Source organism: Hypomesus transpacificus, chromosome 9 (genome assembly GCF_021917145.1).
Source record: "Hypomesus transpacificus isolate Combined female chromosome 9, fHypTra1, whole genome shotgun sequence".
Taxonomy (NCBI): domain Eukaryota; kingdom Metazoa; phylum Chordata; class Actinopteri; order Osmeriformes; family Osmeridae; genus Hypomesus; species Hypomesus transpacificus.
In genome coordinates this window covers 22,274,076-22,298,632 of record NC_061068.1, presented here as the reverse complement: position 1 = coordinate 22,298,632, position 24,557 = coordinate 22,274,076, and the positions used below count along the sequence as shown (strand labels likewise).

Here is a 24,557-nt window from a genome sequence, read left to right as displayed (position 1 = left end):
CTCGGCTCATTTTCTGGCATCTAGTACATTTAATATTTCAGTATCTTAAAGTGCCGAGATTTTTTGATGCTAGCTAGAAATGTAGAAGCCAGAACGTAGCAAAAACAATGTGCTACGAAGTGAGTGATGACCTGTTTATGTAATGTTAAGTGTAGCTTGCTAATTTAGTGCACTATTTATGTTTATTGAGAAACTAATGCCTACAAACAAGTTTGTGTGAGAGGAAAGCTGTATTTAATAATTAATTCATAAAGGTGGTCGCTTATTTGCACCAAAGTCTGGTAGTTAGTACGGTAAGAAATTGGATTATATTATACAGTATCAAGGAACCATCAAAGAACAGAGTACAACATGGTTAATCTATTCATAAAGTGAATGTTTACTAAGCAAACTATGAGTTAGAAACCATTGTAACATTCAGTCCATCATGAGTTAGAGACCATTGTAACATTCAGTCCATCATGTGATTATCATTACAGCTTACTGTCTGTTTATGTGTGTGTGTGTGTGTTGTGGTTATGGCCCTTGCAGTCTGGCATTGCTACTGAGGTTGATGTGAGCTGAAAAGGAGGCCCAGTGCCTTGGAGGTGGATGTCAGACCACTGGACGAACGAGCGCTGGATGGGAGACCACTAGTTGAAGGAGCGCTGGATGGGAGAACACTGGATGAGAGAGAGCTGGAAGGGGGACCACTGGATGAGGGAAAATGTGATGGAGTGGGCTGTCTTATATTTGAACCACAGTATTTTTGTCATTACTATGCTTTTAATTGTGGTCGTTATTGAGTTATATTGAGTTTGCTCCTGTTGACTTTAGCAAACCACCTCTTTCTCTCACTATCAGCTGGGAAGCTGTAGCCTACATCACGACTCCCTATTTGGAGCATGCAATACATCCAAGATGCTTGGTGCAAGACCAAGACAGCGCAGTGTAGACAAAAGTGTTACCTTTATTGTGACACTCTTTTCATAGCAGAGACTAAAATAACGTGTACATATTTGAATAGTCATGTTGACTATCATAGTTGTACTGTAGCCTTTCACAACCAAGTCCTTGAGGTTTAATCAATGTGCACTACACATGCTTAAAATGTTATTAAACTGTTTCCTATTTCTATCATTACATGGTCATAATCACCTTGTGTGCTGTCAGTTATTGATGATTCAATAAAAAGGAATAAGTAGGCAAGATTAAATAAAGATGCAGAACATACTACTTGTTTGTAAGTTACATTTAATGACAACACATGAAGGGTATGAAGAGATTCTTAAATTGGAGTACAGCTCTGGTTGCATCTATATGGCTGTTGATTTGCCTGATAGACGTGCTGTTGATAATGACAAAAATGCAGAACACGCCACTACAAATGCACTCCATAAACTATGACTAAATTGTGTCGGTCAAACTGCAGAGTATTACAGTATAACTATGCTAACCTGCTAGGGAAGTTTACCGGCTACCTGCCTAATGTTACAACATTGGATTAAAATTATTAGAGCTACGTTTTACTCATTTACACGAGTTCCTTAGTTTAACCCGTATGACAGATCGTTGCTAGCTAGAGCTAAATTCATCTGAATTTGTGGTTGCCGTGTACGCGATAAGTAGGCTACACTTCAAAATATCCACATATCATCTGACCAGATATCAACAGTTTGATCAGCTGCCTTTAGTAGCTCCAATATCCGTCTGGACATGTTTACTGTGACTTTACGTCTCTAATCTATCTGGTCTTGCTATGGCATGATGCTTGGCTGAACGTCCTGCCCTGATCCCGCCCTGATCCCGCCCCTATCCCGCCCCCTAATTAGCTTAAGGATGAAGAAATACAGAAATAAATGTACACAGAAATAAATAAATACAGAAATAAATACAGACAGAAATAAATTATGTAGAAAACAAAAGACTATAGTAAAATAATTGTAAAATTATTTCTATGTATGCAATATATTTATTGATAGATTTATTTCTGTCTGTATTTATTTCTGTATTTATTTATTTCTGTGTACATTTATTTCTGTATTTCTTCATCCTTAAGCTAATTAGGGGGCGGGATAGGGGCGGGATAGGGGCGGGATAGGGGCGGGATAGGGGCAGGATAGGGGCGGGATCAGGGCAGGACGTTCAGCCAAGCATCATGCCATAGCAAGACCAGATAGATTAGAGACGTAAAGTCACAGTAAACATGTCCAGACGGATATTGGAGCTACTAAAGGCAGCTGATCAAACTGTTGATATCTGGTCAGATGATATGTGGATATTTTGAAGTGTAGCCTACTTATCGCGTACACGGCAACCACAAATTCAGATGAATTTAGCTCTAGCTAGCAACGATCTGTCATACGGGTTAAACTAAGGAACTCGTGTAAATGAGTAAAACGTAGCTCTAATAATTTTAATCCAATGTTGTAACATTAGGCAGGTAGCCGGTAAACTTCCCTAGCAGGTTAGCATAGTTATACTGTAATACTCTGCAGTTTGACCGACACAATTTAGTCATAGTTTATGGAGTGCATTTGTAGTGGCGTGTTCTGCATTTTTGTCATTATCAACAGCACGTCTATCAGGCAAATCAACAGCCATATAGATGCAACCAGAGCTGTACTCCAATTTAAGAATCTCTTCATACCCTTCATGTGTTGTCATTAAATGTAACTTACAAACAAGTAGTATGTTCTGCATCTTTATTTAATCTTGCCTACTTATTCCTTTTTATTGAATCATCAATAACTGACAGCACACAAGGTGATTATGACCATGTAATGATAGAAATAGGAAACAGTTTAATAACATTTTAAGCATGTGTAGTGCACAATGATTAAACCTCAAGGACTTGGTTGTGAAAGGCTACAGTACAACTATGATAGTCAACATGACTATTCAAATATGTACACGTTATTTTAGTCTCTGCTATGAAAAGAGTGTCACAATAAAGGTAACACTTTTGTCTACACTGCGCTGTCTTGGTCTTGCACCAAGCATCTTGGATGTATTGCATGCTCCAAATAGGGAGTCGTGATGTAGGCTACAGCTTCCCAGCTGATAGTGAGAGAAAGAGGTGGTTTGCTAAAGTCAACAGGAGCAAACTCAATATAACTCAATAACGACCACAATTAAAAGCATAGTAATGACAAAAATACTGTGGTTCAAATATAAGACAGCCCACTCCATCACATTTTCCCTCATCCAGTGGTCCCCCTTCCAGCTCTCTCTCATCCAGTGTTCTCCCATCCAGCGCTCCTTCAACTAGTGGTCTCCCATCCAGCGCTCGTTCGTCCAGTGGTCTGACATCCACCTCCAAGGCACTGGGCCTCCTTTTCAGCTCACATCAACCTCAGTAGCAATGCCAGACTGCAAGGGCCATAACCACAACACACACACACACACATAAACAGACAGTAAGCTGTAATGATAATCACATGATGGACTGAATGTTACAATGGTCTCTAACTCATGATGGACTGAATGTTACAATGGTTTCTAACTCATAGTTTGCTTAGTAAACATTCACTTTATGAATAGATTAACCATGTTGTACTCTGTTCTTTGATGGTTCCTTGATACTGTATAATATAATCCAATTTCTTACCGTACTAACTACCAGACTTTGGTGCAAATAAGCGACCACCTTTATGAATTAATTATTAAATACAGCTTTCCTCTCACACAAACTTGTTTGTAGGCATTAGTTTCTCAATAAACATAAATAGTGCACTAAATTAGCAAGCTACACTTAACATTACATAAACAGGTCATCACTCACTTCGTAGCACATTGTTTTTGCTACGTTCTGGCTTCTACATTTCTAGCTAGCATCAAAAAATCTCGGCACTTTAAGATACTGAAATATTAAATGTACTAGATGCCAGAAAATGAGCCGAGAACTTACACATTCTTACCTTGGCACAGCTCCTTCATACAATGCAGTACAACTGTTCCACAACGACGATGCTGCTGTGTTTGAAACTCATGCTAGCTCGCTCTAGTTCTAACTATCCTACAGTGCAGTACCATGAACGTAAAGCCAATCAATTGATGCAACTCTTTCTTTTTATGACTCTGCATGCAGCTAAATGGTACAAATTGGTATCCAGAGCCTCAACGCAAAAAAGTAAAACATCTTGACTAGCACTTTTTTAGCAAGGTTAGCTAGCCAAAACTATCAAATCTCTGGCTATCTGTTGCGTGTGTGCAGTCTTTTGTTTACTAAGGTATTCATAGCAACCCCAGGCATGGAAAGTCCATCTTCGCCCTCTGATACCAATCAACCAATGGGGTTAAGGTGACACCGTGACATACATTGATTGACAGCTTACCTCATTAGCTTAAGGACAAGGAAATACAGAAATAAATGTACACATAAATAAATAAATACAAAAATAAATAAATACAGAAATAAATGGCCATGTAAATAAATAAATACGTAATTAATATTTTTTCATACATTTATTTTTATATATTTACATTTTTTTATGTATAAGTACATTTATTTATACATTTATTTATTTATTCATTTATTTTTGATTTTGGCAGGTTTGGTCCTCCATACCCACGGGCCTCTGGTTATCCACTGAATGCATTTTAAGTCCTTGTGTGCCAACGGGACCTTTCATATTGGTGTGTTACGATTGAATCAAAACGAAGGTACCCCTACCACTGTATCACGTGATCTATCTGAAATACCATTGGATAGTTTAGCTTGTCATCACTGGGATTCCGGATGTGTTACTGTAAGTAGATAATTTGTTTTCCTTTTCTGTCCGCTGTTTAAGTTTACGTTATAGCAATTTTTCAGCGTTTAACCCCAGGCTGTCTTTTTTTTGGCCGATAGGCGAAGGGCTCTCTCTTGATAGATATTTCAATATTGATTGAAACGCCGCTGTCAGAATATGCGTTTGAAGCTACGCTAACAATTTGAGCTAGGCTAACTGACTAGACTACCTTGAAGCTACAAAAGGGATCTGACTGACTACTAGCCAACCCGGTAGCTAATGTTACCGTCAACAGTAGTTACTGTTATAACTGTTACGTGGCATAAATTGTGATTTTTTGCACGAGACACAACCAGAGTCGCCCATCAATTCTCAAGCTAATTACGTAGCTAGTAGCTGTCAATGTGATTAACCTTGTTTGGCTTGCTAGCTGTAGATTTTCGGCATGGTTTTCTAACTTGGATAGCACCATAGCTGGCTGCAAAGTTTTCAATTTGGAATCCCCCCCTGCCGAATTCACCCTCTGTTGTATGAAAGGTTGCTGATTAATGACTGGTAAAGTAAAAGTAGAATATGACTGATGTTCCACTTTTGTCTAGCATTGGCATTCATTTCATGTTTTCTTCTTTGTCCAGTGTATGGAATGTCAACATGGACAATCAACAACTTGAGGAAGCAGGAGGACTGGAGACTTGTAATCCAGCGTCTGTTGATGGCACCTTTGGAACTGGTAATGTACCTTTGTAAATTGGCATGATCGTAAACCTAAGCACAACTGCGTTTTTTTTAATAACTACATACATTGCGTTCTTTGGCTTTCAGACTCAGCTGACAATCACATCAGGAATGAGCCTGTAGGGGTTGAAGAGCAGAGCAGTGTGATCCCAGAACAGCCTGCACAGCCTCCGCTGTCAGATATCAAAGGAGAGAACCTGGAGTCCAACTCTGTCTCTGACATCATCAAAGAAGAGACTGACGAGTCGATAAAGCTCGAATGTCCGAGCAATCCAGATGCTCAGTCAACAACAGACACTGCCCCAGGTGAGAAGGCTGTAACAGACAATGGGCAGGAGGACTCTGGAGAGTTTTTAGTCACAATGTTGGCACGTGGTAAACTGGAGGAGCAAGGCATGGGTGTGAAGGGGAGGTCCTCTCCCCTGTCGGAGACGAGCACCCCCGAGGCGCCCACGTTCATATCCCACCGGGACGAGGATGTGACCGCTGAGAGCTGGCGACAACACAGGAAACACGTCTTTGTGTTGAGTGAAGCCGGCAAACCCATCTACTCGCGCTACGGGAGCGAAGAGGCTCTCTCCTCCACCATGGGAGTCATGATGGCACTGGTGTCTTTTGTTCAAAGTGGCGATAATATCATCCGCTCCGTCTACTCAGGTGAGGATTGTTGGCTTTAGCTAACAGGCTTAGGCCTAGTTTCTCAGACAAAGATCAAGCCTGGTCCTAAAGTAAGAGAAATCCAAGGATCTCCATTGAAAAGGGCCGGGTTTCCCAGATTCGTTAAGAAGCTCTTAACGCTAAGAGCTTCTTAAGAACGTTCAAAGAACGCTCTAGAACGCTCTTAGAACGCTCCTAAGAAGCTCTTAGCGTTAAGAGCTTCTTAACGAATCTGGGAAACCCGGCCAAGGTCTTTTCGGATAGGGCTACGCTTAATCCATGTCCGGAAAACTGGGACGTATCACAACTCTAATTTTAGTCGATGATCTTGTTTAAGGACATAGTATAACATGGCCTTTTATGTTTTCTCTCCTTTTCTTCAGATGAGCACACAGTGGTGTTTCTTCAGAAGGGTCCTCTGGTGCTGGTGTCTGTGTCTTGCAGTCGCCAGTCAGAGCAGCAACTGAGAGGCGAGCTGCTGTACGTGTACTACCAGATCATCAGCATGCTCACCCAAGCCAGCGTCAACCGCATCTTTGAACACAAGAAAAACTACGACCTTAGACGGTTGCTCGCCGGCTCTGAGAAGATCTTGGATGGCCTGCTCAACCTGGTGGACTCTGACCCCAGCTTCCTGCTGGCAGCGGTGCACTGCCTCCCCCTGGCCTCCTCCCTCAGGGACTCTCTCAGCCAGATCCTGCAGAAGGCCATTACTCCTAACCTGGTCTTTTCCATTCTCATCGCTAAAAATCAACTGCTCACTATAGTCCAGGAGAAGACTGTCATAGAGGACACCAGGCTGGAGCCCGCAGACGTCCATCTCCTCCTCAACCTGATCGGAGCCTCCTCCGCCTTTCAGGCCGGGGAGATCTGGACGCCCATCTGCCTGCCTCTCTTTAACCCAGACTGTTACTTCTATGCCTACATCTCGTACTTGGACCCCCCCGAGTGCACCGTGTGTCTCCTGCTGCTCTCCACGGACAAAGAGGCGTTCTACGCCGTGGCAGAGTGTAAAAGGAGGATAGATGAGGCCATGCTGGCCCAGAACTCCCTGAGCCTCATAGCCAAGGCCCAGTCGTACAGCGTCAGCCAGGTGGGGGTTTCCGACCTCCGGCACTTCATGTACAAACCCTTTGATGTCCCTGACAACCACCGCCAGCTGACTCAATTCACCAGGTGGGTGCCCCCCCCCCCCCCTGTTTGGGATTAATAACTGTGGACACCTTTAAACAATATTGATCTAATAAATGGTGGTTAGGTCTGGTGGATTATAGAAATGGGTGTGACTTGCCGATGAAATGTAAAGTAACCATGAAATTAGTGAATTGGTGGAATTCCCAGAGTGAATATGCCAAGTGACTCCAATTATTTCGGTTTTATCTTGATTGGAAGCATGGGGTTTCTTGTTACAGTAGTCTTCAGTCTTATTTTTAAGCACAGCCATGGTCCAAAGCTACTATTTTGAAAGACAGTGTAGACTTATGAGAAATCTCAGCTAAATGTGTAATTCTGCATTACACTCTGTAAAAGTTGACACATTTTGTTGATACACAGTTACATTTTAGAAAGGACAGCTTCTTAGAGAATGGTAGATGGGGTTTTATTTAAAGAGCCAGTTTGCATTTTGCCCGTGACAGTATTCAAGGAGTCGGTTTGATATTGGCAACTTGACCTTAAAACCATTTTTTGTTTCTCAAGTAAGCAAATACAATGCAGCTCGCAAATGACAGCCTCTGTTTGCATAAGACTACAGCCCTTCAGAACTATGCTCAGTGAGCTGCACCGTTGCCCATGAATATGTCAAATGTAATGTGTGGCTGATTGCAGCCCAGAGATGGAGGCCCCATATAACAGTGAGGAGGAGAGGATGAGGCTGCTGGATCTGTACCGCTACATGCACAGCCGCATCCACAGCTCCTCGCGGCCCCTCAAGCTCATCTACCACGTGGCTGAGAGGGAAACTCTGCTGGCCTGGGTATGTACTGTGTCCTGCTGCCCACGGACTCGTGTCCTGGGTATGTACTGTACCCTGCTGCCCACGGACTGGCCCAAATCATGAGGCTCTACGTTTTTTTTATAGGTCATGTTAATTCTTGTTCTGCTTAACAGTTGGTTAAGCAGAACAAGAATTCTGATTGTTTCCAAGGAACGGCATCATTGGCCAATCTTTCCTCAAAATCCGTTTCTCAGCCTTTATGCACTTTATTCGATTTGAACGAAAAGCATGAGTTTCAGGAAACGTGTAATTCCACCCAGCTCATTAGAGCTAAATCGAAGACGTGCGCATGTCCCTTTGTTCTAGAGAATAATACAACAGCTTGTTTGTCTACCCGCTGTTTGTCCCCTGTCCGTTGCAGGTAACAAGCAAGTTTGAATTGTACACCTGCTTCAGCCCCCTGGTGACAAAGGCCTGTGCCATCAACGCCATAACTAAGCTTCTCCGATGGATCAAGAAAGAGGAAGACCGCCTCTTCATCCGATACCCATCTAAGTATTCAACCACTCCCAACCCCAGCAAGACCTCCCGGGGAGGGAAAGACCAGCAAGACTCCACAGATAACGGCTTCCTGTCTCTCTTATAGAGTTCCCAAATCTCTTCCATCCTTCTCTCCCAAAAACAGTTTGCACACTGTTAAGAGAGGTGTCAGGCACTGGCTTAACGTCACACCTGTTCGACTTCAATGGACTTTGACTACTGGACACAGATAATTGTGTTTCACACTATTTAAGGAGGTTGTGCTTTGCCGTTGGCGACTAGTATTACTAAATGAAAAGCTTGTCATTCTATAGAACTCCAGTACAGTTGTCTGTCTTAGGAAGGGAGACTGGTGGGTGAAAGACTACATTTTAAATGGGTTATGGTAGAGTTAGGCTATCGGTTCTAAACCACTGCATTGATATTTCATTGTTTTTATATTGTTTTCTAAATGCAAAAAAGGCGATAACCTTTCTTACAGAAACAATGGCAACAACACATCCGTCATGTTCCGACTTGTTATATGACTACTGGAATCCTTTTTCTGTTTCCATCATTCCTCAAGTGTAGTACATAAAAAGTGAAGGCTACGTTCACTAGATCTATTATGTCTTATAACTTTAATTCCATAGAATACATCTTGCACCTAGTCAGCTATTCAGTCTATTGGGAATAAACCTCCCTTCGGTCATTTGTGCTGCTTACGTATCCAGATCATTACAAAAACGGATTACAATGTGGTTGTTATTTTGAACAGGGAGGCATACTGGATGTAACATGTTCTACGTGTACCTGCGTTTCCATCTGTTCTGTAACTTGGGCTACCTCCTGTTGGTGTCTTAATGAATTGGAAGGACTAAATCTGTTCATGTGCTGTTCCCATCATGGCCATCTGTGCAGCATACATCATGAAGAATGCTTGTTGATCTACCAGACTGTAAACTAATCTTAAGTGAATTCACCTTATTATTTGTCATTCATATCATCCTTACTGAATTTCTGGGTTTTCATAAATGAACACCCGTGTAGACCTTCCTATGGACTGGAGTAGTGGATAGTTACCCTAATGGCCCTGAGGACATTGTGATTATTGTGTGAAAAAAATGTTGACATTTTTGTCTAATTAGTGTGTAGGTTTACTTTGTTTCATGGGTAAGTCAATGACCCAGTCGGCTTTTAGGGGTGAGGAATGATTCTTTCCAGAGTATTTATGTAATGGGTGTTAAACTAAATAAACCCCAGGTTGCACAAACAAGTTCCTTTTTATGATTGAATACTATCAAACCAAGAAAAACACCAACCTTTAAACACAATATTTATTCTTGTGAGAAAATATTGTTTCAGACATTGTAGATCTTGCATAAAATTCAATTGACAAGATCCTCTGTGCCACCTAAGAAACAGTCTGGTAGGCTAGCGCACTCATGCCTACATAACTACTAAGGTTTGCCAAATGACCGCTAAAGGAACATCTCCACATGTATAGACACTGTTACAAAGAACTATTGAGCATTTCATACATATATCGTTTTAATATTTATTTTTAAATAACAGACTCTTCCCATTGTCACACAATATAAATTAAAATCTGATATTTTGATTTTCTGCATTCCTTAAATTACTTACATGTATGCTAATATAAACAATACATTTACATATTTACAAAAAGATGTGCAAATACCTATACACATGCTCCTTACTCAAACTCTTACAGTTTATATATACATATATTAGGTTTGCCATTCCTATGGCTTCAGAGCTCATAAAATCTTTCAAAACAATTTGATTGTGCTTTCAAGTCATTGTTGGGTATGCAAAATATTGCCAAATTCACAGGCAGTTCATGTTATTTATCTTAAAAAGTGGTTGCAGTGACCACTTAGATTTTCATCATAAAAGCACATCATCTTGCTTGACAGAACACCTAACTTCAGTAAAATAGCTGCAACACACTCCAATATTCCCATTTCATATAAAATACAAAAAACATGAAAATAAAAACAGCTTCACAATGTGGAAAAATATGTATAAGAAGCATGATATTTCAATGACATACAATCTCAATAGGCTGTGAATCACGCCAACCCTTTTTGAAGATAAAATATTTACATTCTCTCTGATTTAGATTCACTTTGGCCTAAAACAAAATTCATATTCACTCAGATTCATAGCAACAGTGGTTGTATGAAACAATAAAAAACTAATCACAATGAATAATCACATTTCTAGAAAAGATATCCTAAAAACCATATTATTTAAGGTACACTGTCCACCTGCTCCACAGTCTGTTACATGCGCTTTTTCCATTGCAAAAAGTAACATTTCCTCTCTGGTTAGAACGTCCACTAGCCATCTAGCCACCAATGGTCATCAACAGGTTATGCTTGCACCCCTGAAGAATTATAACATTCTCAAGTTAAAATCCTTCATATAAAATTGGAAGGGTTAAAGGTGAGGTTTCCCCTCACATGGGTTAGGTGTATCATGGCACGGTCATATGCTGTGTGTACCGACTTGCGAACACTAGGTTTCTTGCCTTCCATCAAGCGCAGTTTGTCTACAGTGTCATCCATTCCCATTGGCAGCAACTTGTCCCGTGGTAGCCACTGCCTGTAAGGCAACAAGACTCGATATGTTTCAAAAGAATACACACACACAACCGACCAAACGTAGAAAAAATACAATTGAAATATAGTAGCGAAGTTAAGTACCTCATATGAAATGGATCAGTAGGTGTGACAGTCTCCACACTGACTTACCAAGTCCTTTTAGTGTCGAAGAACAGCACGAGGAAAAGCTTCTCCCCGGCTTCTTCTCGTCTCCGCTTCCCCAGTTTCAGCACGTCCACAGGCGGCACAGGGATTGGGATGCCATTGTGAAGGAGGCCTTCCTGGGGCATGTCGGCGTCGACAATCTGGGGGAAAATGAATGCGCATTTCAGTACCTCGGCAAGGAAAACGTGGCACGACGACAACTATGTCACCTAGCGTGACTGCCAAGTGATTAAGCACCAGTTTCTCTCACCATTGCTGGGTACGACGGATACCCACGACATTTGGCCCAGACCAGGTCCAGGGGTGTGAGCACCGTTTCACTATCGAAGGGGAGAAGCATACTCCTGCCTGAGCCCACAGACAAGACGCAAGGAATTCACATGAATGGCACATTCTACAGGTGATCAACCACGGTTCATGCTTGGGTTTTCTGCCTGTGAGTATGGTCAGTGTAAACATAAACACCTGTGCCAGAGATGTCTCCGTTTTCTCCCTCGGGGACGTTTGCTAGGGCTGGTTTACCACGACTGCGCTTCGGTGGTGAGACACTGCAACCATAGGGATTGAGGAAAGGGTTTGTTGAGGGGAGAGAAAACTTTTTCCTATATGTAAAACAGATTTACATATAGGACATTTGCAATCCATTTGTATATCTCTACACACACCTATGTTTTTGGTCGTCCTGGTGATCTTCCAAAACTTCTTCTTTGTGCTTTCCAAGCCCGTTTGTCAAGCCTGGTGTAACAAAATGCATTCATGAGATCATTAACAAATCATTTATTATAAAAGTCCACAATCGAAGCCCGTTTATGATAGCGTGTATGCCATCTCAGTCACCTCACCTTCCTCTTTGGCTGGGGTTAGGGTTATAGGGGGGAGGGGCTTCTCTGCCTCGCTGTCAGAGCTGGGCCCTTTGGATCTGAGTTGGTGGACTGATGGAGGCGGGGGGGGCGGGGGCGGGGGCAGACAGAGGGGTGGCACAGGGAGGAGAAGCAGGGGTGCTGTCCAAGCCGTTGGTTTTCCCCTCTGGGTTCCCTGTATTCTGCACAGGTGGACCTTGGTTTTTTGCCGGTCGCGCTCCATTTTTAGCTTTCTTGAACAGAACAGAGGTGCGACGGCCGACCCCTGCTATAAGAGGAGGGGTTGGGGTCTCCAGAGAGGGGGCCGTGGGAACAGTCTGACTCTGTGGGCAGGGAGTCTCCTCCACCTCAGAGACCTCCTCGTCATCCTGGCCTCTGCTTCCACTGCGGGCAGATCTCTGGCGCTTGTAGGAGCGTCCAGGCGACCTTCGCCCTCCAGTCACGATCCCCAGGACAGGTGGTTCAGGTGGGGCGTCTCCTGGCAGCGGGGATGCTGCTGGGCAGGTAGGCTCTAGTACTGGAGGAGAGTCGTCTGGATAGAGGAGTGGGAGAAATGTAGGTTATTAGAGCAATCATAAATATAACCGAGTTATTGGCAGAGCCATTGTCAAGGGAACACTGGAATAGTATTTTGTCCCTTTTGTCTCCTCATATACCTGTCCCTGGGGTAGATGCTGATGTTATAGGACAGGGATTCACATGATCCTGCCTTCCCTTCTTTTCCTGCTCCTCTTCCTCCTGCTCCTCCTCTTCCTTTAGGTCGTTCCCGTTGAGTGGCACGCAGTTGCGTTGCTGCTGGTTCATTTTGTGCCGGACCGTGTTAATCTCTCGGCGCAATAACCTCATGCGCTTGGTCCGTCCTCCGCTGGAGCGCATGGACCCAACGACGTCCAGTTTATCCAGCAGGACCTTCAGCTGCTCCTCTGAGGACAAGTGGAGCCTGTTCTCCGGATCCAACAGAGTGTCCACTATAAAAGAAGAATACGGAAAGAGAGGGACGGAGAGAGAGAAAGAGATGTTAAAGGGATGAGATGCGTTACGTGATGGCCAAATTGAGATACAAGGAGTGTGACATTTGCCAAGCTTTGGCCAGCCCCTCTCCCTCACCATCTTCCCAGGTGCATTGGTAGAAGCTGTTCTTGTTGGGAGCCTCTGGGAGGTGCATGCCGGTGGTGGGGTCGAGCCCGATGCTCTGGGACTGTCTGTGGGCATGGCGGAGGATGGCTCCTCCCACCTCCCGCAGGTGCAGGGCCGCTCGGTGGAACATGGTGTCTTTGGAGTTGTACCTCAAGCAGTTGGAGACCATGAGGTTGAAGTCGCTCTCCAGGTCTGCTATTGAACGGTACGCATGGGCCTCCAGTTTCTCACGCATGGTGGAGAGGTCCATAGGCTGGGAAATAAACTCCAAATAGTCCGGTACCTTGTTAAAATGAATAATATAAGCAACACTTATTAGCAACCAAAAAGACTGATTACAGAAAATTCCCAAATACCTTTTTGGGGGGAACCCAACGAACCTCTGTCAGGTTGACTGCCTGTGAGAAGATCTTTGCTGTATCCTTCTCTTGGAGTTGGTCTAGGGTGGAGCGAAGCAACACTAGAGCAGGGGTCAACGTCAGCTCCAAAACAGCCTGCTGAATTTTCATCTGGAGGGTTCGGAAGGATCAAAAAGGAGTGTTGGAATAAGAATGCTTCAAAGAAGAAGCACATACCTGGTGCAGATTATTTTAGACTCAAGGTCACAATGTTCATTACCTGTTCCCGCTTTAGCCTCTCTCTCTTGCGGATCAGTTCCACGAGAAGTCTGGCTCGCTCTAGGTCCTGCCGCAATTTCTGCCAGTACCGCAGCTCCTCCCTTGCGGCACATAACTTCTCATCTGGCTCCCTCTGAACCAATTGTGTACAGGTTCATTTGAATCAGCTTTGCAATCGGCAATAAACAATTGAAGTTGAGATTTGTATTCTTCCCTTCGACTCCTTACCTGTTCGGCCGTCTTGTGGGCCTGCAGATGGGAGTGAAGTCTCCGGATGAGGGGCATGCCATTTCGTGACTGACGTTTCAGTAACCAGTAGTTGTGAAGCCTCTGCATGAACTGGTTCTTCCTCTGGACAGCCACCCCAGTGCAAATCTTGTTGAGCCTATGGAGAAACATGATGATGCAAATTCTCAAAGTGCATGCAACGTCTGACCGTTGTAATACATTTCAAAAGCTCTGACTGATGTGTCGCCAGGATAGAAAGAGAAAAACAATCCACCGTCTGGTGTCTGACCTGTGAGAGGGGATTTGAGGCACCAGGAGCAAAGGCACAGCAGAACGACGGGATGCACCACCAGATCCTTTCTTAGGCTTCTTCTTCTGACCCTTGGGGGTCTTTTTATTCTGGGGTGCCGGAGGGCTTTGAGTGTAGGATCTTTGCCCTCTGGTACCCCTCCCTCCCACCAGCCTGCCTTCCACCCCTTCATCCCCTGACCCATCCCGCCGCAACCCCACTGGAGAGTGGTTCTCACAGAAGGCCGTCTTCTTCACAGAGAAGGTGGTTCCGTTGGAACCGGTCTCACGGACCGGGTCGATCTTCATGAAGAGGCCGGCCTTCTGGGCACAGGTAACATGGAAGGCCCTGTAGCAGTTAGCTTTGTGGCACTGGATGGAAGCACCTCTCCCTTTCTGCTTGCACAAGTAACAAGTGAGCTTCCAACGAGCTGGAGGTATGTTCTTCACCCCCTCTACAGGCTCTAGGAACACAGTGTTGGCAAAGCACACCTCCGGGATCCATATGGCACAGACAACATGGGCCCAGCGTCCATCACTAGTCTGTTTAAAGGCACCTCCCCGGTTTGGACAGAGCACACAGTCCACAGGGCGTGAGGGGGATTGCAGGCAGCAGCGGCAAAGCCACTGACCCTCTGGGATGTAGGGCACACCATAACACTCCTGGTGTACGGCCAGGTTGCAAATGTCACAGAACAGGATCACGTTGCTGTTCAGACACTCATCGTCGAGGCAGACACAACAGAAGGCCTCCTCGTCGATGGCACTCTGGGACAGAGCCTGGCTCCGGGACTCCAGGATCGACTCCCTCTCCAGGCGATCGATCAGCAGCTCAAAGGTGTCTGCCGCTACCGAGGCGTGGCCATCTGACACTCTCTTCTGGTTGACCATCTCCAACCAAGCCACGTCCTCTTCGTCCATGTCGTAATCGGCCTCGCAATCCAGCTCCTCGCCTGACTTTTCTATGTAGCGGTAGTAGGCAGCTGGGAGAGGAGGGGCATCGCAGGGGGACAGGGAATCCAGCACACGGAATGTGGGCTCGGGTAGGGGACTGTGGTGGGATGGGTGTTGGGAGGAATTGGTCTGGTTTTGAGCGTTATGCTGAGAGCGACGGCTCTGATGAGATGCATTCTTGCTTTCTCTCCTTCTACCTTTGGGGTTGGGGGGTTTCCGCCCTGGTCTGGCTCGGCTCATAGTCTGCTCACTGTTTTCTTTGTTGCTGTTGCACTCTGCAATATCCTGGGCCATCATCTCATCCTCTGTAATGACCGGCAGGGGGTCCGTTATGTTGATCCTGTGAAGCCTTCCATCTAGATCCACCTCCACCATTTTCTGGGCCTGAGCATAAGTCAGTGTCTCTCTGGAGGGAGATAGTTGTAGTCGGTAAGGTGAGGGTGGCCGCAACTGAACTGCGTTAACCCTGCCCCTACCCCTGCCCCTGCCCCTTCCCCTGCCCCTTCCCCTGCCCATCTCAAGTCCACTTCCTCCAGGCTGGCATCCCCGCTTTCTCAGCTTCCTCATGGGGGTGAGCACTCTCACTAAAATAGAGACAGATAATGTGTCATAGCATTATAAATCTTAGAAGTTTTGTTAAAAAAAATTGTGATTGCAATGTAAATTGTGCTTGCGTCCATATGGGTTAAAGCAATAAAACATCCAACTGCATAACTATAAAAGAAAGTTGGCTTCGAAAGATATTGTCATGTTTTGTGATACAGTAATTAATTTATCAACATGAAGATGCATTTAGTGTCAATAGATAGGGTAGACAATTTCTGATAAGGCTACAGTGCATTAGGCGCTATACGCCAACCAATAAGAAATCGGTTACGAGCACACATTTATTTCAAACCAATCACATGCTCCTATTTTCAATGTTTCACTTAGAGTTGAACATAGTTTGGTTGAAGGGCGCTAAATACCAAACAGAGCATCTGTCAGCCATTTTATCCGAACAACAACATAGATCTAACGCTCATTTTGCTAGTGGAAAAACTGCACAAATCACTGGAAACATAACCTGTTTGCAAGGGCCTTGTTTAAACTGTGAACTTTGCCTTATACCCTGCAGATGTCAGAGTTCCGTAAACCGCACTAAAGGCCTCCAAATAGTTCAAATAGTCCTTCAACTGTGCAGTGACTAGATAGTATTAGACTCGTTAGACTACCTTATTTACCTGATGTCAGAACACTAGGTCTCGCAAAATATAACATAGTATAGCAACGTTTTCTAAACCACATCCAATCTTAATTAAATGACGACAATTATTTACCTTGTTGAGCACAACCGTCTAGAATGCACGAACCACAGAATGGTGCGAATGACAGCTAGCTAGCTTACTACTGCTAGCTAATAATGCTAGGTCCGATCGTAGCTAGCTAGTACACTACGACCGAAGTAGACCTGCTAAACAAGCTATGCCACAGGCAAGCTAGCCGCCGGTATTTTCAGAGGCGACAGCGTCATCTTCTGTACTCCAGTCTTTCTTATTGTCTTCGGACAAATGCCCAGACTCCACCTGGTTTCATATCTGTGACTGAGACATTTTAGACGTAGAATAGCTTTAATAAGTGACATTAGTTAGTGTCAGGTCAATGTACCTTGAAATTGGTCTTCAGTCAAGATGGCTTGAAAATACGCCCCTTTAGAAAAATCGAGCACAGCCAATTGTGAGTCGCAAATTTAACGCGCATATAACGCGCCCTGAACCTCCCTCAACGCACCAATGTTTTGCAGCCATTTTACTGTGAGCTTCTGCTACTGGAAAAAGGATGCCTGCGTGTAACCACTGAAAGTCAAGTAAGAAACGATTATTAATTCTGTCTTTCGTGTTTATGTACATTTTTCCAAATATGTGTGGCCTATATTTGTGTAGAATGTAAGCACCAGCAAGCAACGTGAACCCATGAAAACTAACGTCTGCATAGTTTTGCCAGTCGTGTCGGTATTTTATTGTTGCTAGGTCTGGAAGAGGGGCAGTAGTGAGGCGCCGAGGTATAGCGAGCTAGCTAAGGTGTGCTTTTCGCGTTTGTAAACGCAAATGTTCGGTGATGGATAAAAATGTATCTAGTTAGGTTGTCCGAGGAGGCGCTCACGAGTCTGTTCGCAAATATGCAAACTAAAGTGGGTTCGTCACCTCAGTCAAATGTGCATAAAAAAATGTAGGTTCTAGTTATGGTATTATTTAACTTAGTTAGATGTAACCAGGAAAATAACCACTGCTTAGTTACTACAACGATGAACAGATCGCTGTTCTGATGTGCAATTTATTTTATATTTTTTGTATCTGCTGTTTAACAGCATCTCTGTATGGTTAGTCGACAAAAATGTCCCTAACCTTTGGCGGCCAGTTTTCTCAAACAGTGCGTTCACACTGCAGCGACGCGACAACATGCTCTCCTTTCATTTTCAATGGAGCCAGGCGAATCGCTTGCGTGGTGCATTGTGGGTAGCAGTGCGACTTGATCGAGTTTAGATTTTCTCAACTCTATGCAAATGAGGAGCGATTTTCGCTAGCAATGGCCAATCGGAGTCTTTTCTTGGTTCTCGTAACGTAGCAACCATGGTAAAAATGTATAGTTTTTAAGATGGAGGAGGAACTAATTGCCTGTGTGGCAGCATCCTGTACGATACATCTCTGTATTTGTACAAAGACATTAATAAAAGAATGAGGCCTGGCGCAGGGTTGCCGACCTTGTCGGTGCTCCTGGTGGGTTTTTTTCTACTTTAAAATTCAGTCTCTCGTCACATTACGTAACTTCGTTCTGTGGTAACTAGCTAGCTAGCCCGGCTGGAACTCCCCTAGTCTTATCAACAGATTAGCAGAGACTTTGAGTAGGCTAATATGATAAACGTTTTTACACATGTCAACGTGTATGTCTATTGAACTATTTTGTATCCAAGTTGTATTTTGATCGATATTGCGAGTACATAAACCATGACAACTACAACAGTGACTTTAGAAAGCTACAATTCTACATTAATCTGTGATACGCCCCCAAGCGTGGTGAACTGTGGGAAGGTGAGCAATCGCAAGCGGTTTGCGTCGCTGCTGTGTGAACGCACTGTTAGACTGAAATTAGGCATAGAGGTCAAGTGTGTGTGTGTGCATGTGTTCATGTGTTCATGCCAGTTGTCCGTGGCAATGGGAGTGGCCAGTCACAAAAAGGTGCAAAACATCTAAATGGATTCACTTAACATGTCCAAACTTTGTAGAAAGACACACACCACTTTACAAGGTCCCCTTTCATAACTGATTAACTGTTTATTTGTTATTGTAGAGTCTGGTAGTGTGTTATTAGATCGAGCTGTTTTTCATGTTAGTTTTCTATTGGTATAGGCCTAGCCCCGCCCCTACCCTTTAGCCACACCTTGGACTCCTTTCATAACTTGTAAACCGTTTGTCATGCTTAGCAGAAGTGTTATCTTGATTATTTGGTAGTAAAAACATGAGGACATTTGTGACCTAAGAGTGCCTTTTTTAAATACTCTGACATTGGGAGGGTTATTGTCTCAAGTATCATCCTCTGAGATTTGCTAGCTAGCAACACATTTTGTCCAACAAGTGACTGAGCTAATACATTTGGGAGATGGAGAATTTGACGTGTCACTTATTATAGTGGTCATACTTTTCTGCACGTGGTTTCTGTAGTTTTACATTTGTTTGTCAATCAGGTTTATTGTTGCATCCAATTGTACAGGTATAAATGAAGTAGAATTGTCCCAACTGCACAGTTGAAGCTAGGATAAATATTATATAGAAAAATAAATGAATTGCAAGAAAAAAATGTGGGGATACATATTTACATTTAGTCATTTAGCAGACACTCTTATCCAGAGGGACATTCCCCCAAGGCAAGTAGGGTGAAGTGCCTTTCCCAAGGACACAATGTAATTTGGCACGGCGGGGAATCGATCCAGCAACCCTTTGATTACTAGCCCGATTCCCTAACCGCTCAGCCACCTGACTCCCGTATATATTTGTAATATACAGCTATACATTTAAATTACTACCATCAGTGTTTCTCCTAGGTTTTTTTTTCAAGCAGTGGGGGCAGGTCAGGTCTAACCCTTCCCCCCCCCCCCCCCCTCCCCCCTCCCCATTGTAAATGTAGTGGCCTAGCCTGTAGATTAAGGTAGGCCACTCGGAAGCATGTACACTGTCTGCTTCATTTGATCTTGATGGGCTAAGCATTCTGTAGCAAATAATAACAATATACCCACTATTTATTCATTAAAACTAGGCTACTTAAGTTGCCTGGCTGCCAGCCCAGCTTCTCCCCGCCCACAAAAAAATTTGGTCGGGAAGATGGGTCTGGAGGGTCTCGTATTGGGGAAAACTACAGAAACCCAGAATCGGGACGGACCAATGAAATTGCCAGGGCGGGCTTTATACAATGATGGACAGATGATCAAAAGTAACGTAATCAACAACGTCACGAAAGAGCGCTTGGGTTGAATTCGTTTTCAACAAACAACATATTACGTTGCTCTGATTGGTTGTAGGTCTATCCAATTGGGCGAAGAGGCATTTGTTTTACGAATTCGGTTGAAACACGCCCCGTAGTCACAGCCCAACGGAGAGTTTTCAGACTCATATTCTGACTAGAATTATGAGTATGACAACGTCGGGCTACTACTTAAGCATAATAATGCACCTAAAATACAAACGTGATCAAGGGCAGCAATCGCTATCGAATCAACAGACGTGCAATTTCGCTAGCAGGGGAAGAATACAAACAACGAAAATCACCAGTTAACTTAATTTAAATTTGCAAGAACTATAGACTAATACAATAACAGGCTTAAATGAACTGACAACATAAGTTATACGACTTAACAGTTCTCAAAGACGCACACACGCAATCTCAACTGCGCTGTGAAGCGCGTCTGTGCTATTCTCCGACATGCGCTCTAACAATCACGGCTGATAGACGGCCTAAAATGTTGTACCTAGCTCTAATTCTGATACCGTGGCGGCAGAAATTTAATCGTGGCGGCCGCCACGGAAAAATCAACAGGGGAAATACTGCATCATAAAAAATTACACATAACCCCACAACACTAAATGGGCCTAATTACAGTGTAAACTTTTATTTAAATATAGCCTGCACAAATGAGAACTGGAGGCGTATTTGTTCATGAAATAAGCTTAATCACCTGGGGAAGCTGTCTCTGATCATGGCTACTGGGCTGACCACAGTACCCTCTGCAGCGCAGTGAGGTTCTGCTTGGTCCAGTTTCCATACCAAGAACAAATTCAGCCAGTCCAAGTTGCTTTCCATAGTGCCCCTGCACAATGACTTATGGATTTGGGCCCCCGTGTCGAATGTCTCCAGCACCATGAATTAGAGGCGTTTTTGACATCCTCACCAGACTGCCTGTGCGCTCGGTCCAGGAGAGGTCGATGTGGATACAGAGGAATTTAGAGCTATTAACCCTCTACTGCAGATTCAATCATCCCGATGGGTGAGCCTGTCACTTTTCCTTCCTGCTCTGTGGACTTGGCGATATTAAGAAAGAGGTTGTCTTGGCACCACTGTGCCAGGCTATTGACCTCTTTGCAGTAGGCCATCTTGTCGTTGTCAATTATCATAGGCAAATATTATTACGTTGGAGTTGTGTGCAGCTACTCTGTCATGAGTCTACTGGGAGTTAAGGAGGGGATTCAACACGCAGCCTTGGCATATTTTTACGATAAATCTTAGATTACTAAACTACATTCATTTAGGTGAACGGAACATAATTCTGTGGGTTTTTATTTGGCTTCCAAAAGGGGGGCAAATCTGTGCTAGTCCCCCATCCTCTTCATTGTTTTGGCTCCAGCTGCCCCAGCCTCGCCGACTGGCACCATCTTCAACACTGCCTATGACGCACAGATAAGGCTCTGGACCATCTGTGCTTTGGCCTTCATTGAAAAGGGAGATGGTTGGGTATAAATCCCTGGCATCCAGATGCAAATATCCCCCTCCATTGTTTACATTTGTAACCAACAAGCTAGAATTATTAACATAATTGGGGGGGGGGAAAAAATAACAACTTTTTACTATGAAGGGCTAAAGCCGAAATTGGGTGGGTCCCAGTTTTTTGGAGCGGCTTTCATGGAACAAACCCCAGGTTGGGTTGTGTTCAGTTCCAGTCAGGTTTCAGAATGAGATCACAATCACTGCGTTTACATGGATTCGAATTACTGGCTTATTTGGACTGAAACGGAATTATCCATTCCTTGTAAACACCTGTGTTCGAATAATTGCGGTCCGACTACAATCCGATCGACATCCCGAGATAACTTGATCCGAATCGGTTGATAATTTGGACATCCCATACTTGTAACCGGCGAATTGGAATATGAACTGGACTCAGTGTCTTTGCGCATGCTTGAGATCCCGCCGCACTTCCTCCCAGGTCATGACCTGGAAGTCGAAAAAGACGATAAGTTGTCGCTGCCGGGAGCCAGCCTGGCAGAAACAAACAAACAACACGAGCCAATAGCGCCGTTTGCATTCGCAGTACTCCTACTGTCATCATGCACGAAATGTAGAGGGACGTAGCTTCACCTTGCTCTCCGTTCGCCATCTTTCTCAATGTTGATGTTGTTGTTGTTGTTGTTGTTGTTGGGAGTGGTGAAGAGGTCAAGCGGAAAGGGCTGTATCACTACTAGTTGCAAATGGCTTAAACGTTTATGCATAGTACTCTTCTGTAAATTGTTGCAAGCAATTTGAGTTAAGCACTCTAGCATTTTTGGTAAGTCAAATTTCATGTTTGTGTTGTATTAAAAAAAACTGAATCTACCTTCCACTTCCTTGAACTCAGAGCTTTGAATTGTTAATGTTTGTATAGGTATCTTCAATTTGTAGCCTAATGAGTAGCATGTCAGCCTCGGTTTGTCTTTGCTAATGCATGTTGACTTCCGCATACAAGGAAATTGCACATATTCCTAACATAAAATACACAATTGCAAATTCGCTTTTCATGTTCAATATTGTAATCATCAACATATCTTTTGATAGGATGAATGATATGGCAGACATCAGAATCCCTCAAGATCCCTTCTCATTTGTCATGAGAGAAGAACGTGTAGTGGAAAGGGCCTTGAGCTCCTGGTCCAGGATTTCCTCAGCGGGACAAACTGTGCTCATTGAGGCGTTGCAGATCTTCAATCCAGTGTCCAAGGATATTGCGGATACTGAGGAGCTTGTCTCCTTTCTCCAAGGGTTAAAGGAAGAGGGACACAAACCTACAGTTTTAAGAAGTATGGATGTTTATGGGTACAAGTCCTCTACAACAAGACCACTCCCTGCAGACATGCACAAATCTTTAGAAAAGAACCAAAGGTTATCCAAAAAGAAAGGAAGGAAACCTCTCAACAAGAAGAGGGACATCAAGCACACATCATCAAGTGTAGTGGAAAGAGTTGGTTCAAGGCATTTCTCACAAGAGCGGTTCAAGGATGCAGTCACCACCAGACCCCCATTTCTGACTGTGGAAGCATCCCAGGTGCAGCACTGCCTGAGATTGACAAATATCAAAGGCTTGCCAGCAGGACATACGGCCAGACTTCAAATTCACACAGATTGGAACTCTGTAGGAATGTCTGCTGACGACTCGAAGCATCCTCCAACACGTACAGGAATACCCCTACAGCCTTCACAGGGTGCTGGTAGAATGCCAACAGCAGTGGCCTTGCTAAGTCCAAGAATGGTCTCCTGTCCAGTCAGAGTAGACAGCACTCTCATTGGAGACTCAGCCCCTATCATGTTTGCCAATATGTGTGACATGGACATGACGAGCAATGAACTGGGATGGAGAGATGATGGAGCACAAAGGGGGCTGAACTGTTCCAAAGAGCGGCGTATGTCCGAGCCCATGTGGCTAATGAACAGACGGCGGGATTCCGAATGCAGGCTGGATGAGAATAGTCTCAGGTGGAAAGTCATCAAGGTGGACAATACTCTCTCAGTTGAGGAGACGAGGAGGAATGCACAAATGATCTTGCAAGTAGATTTGTCACCTGTTATAAAGATTCAACCCCTTGTTTTGGGTTACCAAGTAGACTACAGATGAGATGTCTGGGGTGACTGCTGCAATTTACCCTGGCTTCTGTTGCAAGACATTTCTGAGTTAGCCCATGTCTGTTTGCTGCCTGGTCAAAACTTATAGGACTGTTATAATGCTGTCCACATACAAAAAAACATTTTGTTAAAAGTCAACTATAATCATATTTGAAACCAGACAAACATTTTGCTTCCACACTGGTTTCTTTTAAGTTGGGGTTAGACACTTTGCAGCCTGTTCAGTTATAATTTTCAGGAATGATTTTTAGCAAGGCTTATAATACTTCATTTGCCAAATAGCTCCTTGTTAATCATTTCATTTTTGTAGTTTTCAGAGAAGTTCTTTTTGGCTGACATTTTTCTGAAATTCCAAAGCAAAATGTGCTTTGTTGAGAACTTTGGAGTGCCAAAGAGTAGATGACGTTTTTCTGACTTTCAAACCCGATCTAAGATCCTGATGGTGCTAACTTTGACGGTTTTCCTTTTCTACTATCCTTTGTTGCCAAAATGTTGCAAGATTTTTTTAAAATGATTTGATGTAACAGTTTAAAACAAGACCTAGATATCTTTTGCCTTCCTGTATTGCCAACAGTATGTTGATGTCAAGGTCTTTAAAAAAAAAAAAAAAAAAAAAAAAGAGTTTTGATGGTTTGGGCCTAATTCACATCAGGAATTTGCACAATGGTTTTGGATTTCATTACCCTCTAACAGCATTCCATGATGGTACTCTCCTGATAATGTCCAATTCATACTGTTTACGGTTTCTTATTGTAAAGTGCAGCAGCTATATTGTATTATGTAGCATTTTAAGAGATGCCTCAATAAATTGATTGGAAAGTTCAGTCATGGTATCACTTTTTCAGAAACTTACAAATCACATTAGTATACGATGGGGGCTAGTCTAAACCCAGACTGTAGACTATAAAGGGAGTATAAATCACATGTAACACAAATGCTTTTCCTAAACTCACATCCCCTTTGGGGTTACTTGAGAATGATTTTCAATATGATCGGAACAT

General features: G+C 43.7%; 3 protein-coding genes across 4 annotated transcripts; 2 read left to right on the top strand and 1 right to left on the bottom strand.

Annotated features, from left to right (window-relative positions):
• Positions 1-4,561: 4,561 nt before the first annotated feature.
• mon1bb (MON1 secretory trafficking family member Bb) lies at positions 4,562-9,835 on the top strand. 2 transcript variants are annotated; one of them, XM_047025684.1, is made up of 6 exons: positions 4,562-4,730; positions 5,348-5,442; positions 5,535-6,104; positions 6,488-7,280; positions 7,932-8,079; positions 8,462-9,835. In XM_047025684.1, the coding sequence occupies exons 2-6, from the start codon at positions 5,364-5,366 to the stop codon at positions 8,684-8,686; spliced, it is 1,815 nt and encodes a 604-aa protein (XP_046881640.1). In that variant the 5' UTR covers positions 4,562-4,730; positions 5,348-5,363; the 3' UTR covers positions 8,687-9,835. The 2 variants fall into 2 exon arrangements, with proteins under 2 accessions (XP_046881640.1, XP_046881641.1); XM_047025685.1 differs by lacking the exon at positions 4,562-4,730 and adding an exon at positions 4,747-5,267.
• A 122-nt stretch (positions 9,836-9,957) lies between these two features.
• Positions 9,958-17,133, bottom strand: LOC124471262 (bromodomain and PHD finger-containing protein 3-like). The gene is given in 14 exon segments (XM_047025683.1): positions 9,958-11,190; positions 11,340-11,494; positions 11,605-11,702; positions 11,820-11,902; positions 12,020-12,089; positions 12,197-12,321; positions 12,323-12,746; positions 12,871-13,182; positions 13,322-13,634; positions 13,732-13,860; positions 13,970-14,101; positions 14,197-14,353; positions 14,486-16,022; positions 16,758-17,133. Coding segments are annotated over 13 exon segments (3,702 nt in total). The 5' UTR covers positions 16,006-16,022; positions 16,758-17,133; the 3' UTR covers positions 9,958-11,006.
• Positions 17,134-17,190: 57 nt separating this feature from the next.
• ccdc71 (coiled-coil domain containing 71) lies at positions 17,191-24,380 on the top strand. Its single transcript, XM_047025686.1, has 2 exons — positions 17,191-17,284; positions 22,495-24,380. The coding sequence occupies exon 2, from the start codon at positions 22,496-22,498 to the stop codon at positions 23,546-23,548; it is 1,053 nt and encodes a 350-aa protein (XP_046881642.1). The 5' UTR covers positions 17,191-17,284; position 22,495; the 3' UTR covers positions 23,549-24,380.
• The last annotated feature ends 177 nt before the right edge of the window (positions 24,381-24,557 follow it).

Excerpts from the sequence above, each read along its gene's own strand:
- ccdc71 (XM_047025686.1), top strand. The coding sequence starts at position 22,496 with ATGAATGATATGGCAGACATCAGAATCCCTCAAGATCCCTTCTCATTT.
- mon1bb (XM_047025684.1), top strand. The coding sequence starts at position 5,364 with ATGGACAATCAACAACTTGAGGAAGCAGGAGGACTGGAGACTTGTAAT. Across the intron at positions 6,105-6,487 it reads CATCCGCTCCGTCTACTCAG|ATGAGCACACAGTGGTGTTT; the intron begins GTGAGGATTGTT and ends CCTTTTCTTCAG. Across the intron at positions 7,281-7,931 it reads CAGCTGACTCAATTCACCAG|CCCAGAGATGGAGGCCCCAT; the intron begins GTGGGTGCCCCC and ends GGCTGATTGCAG.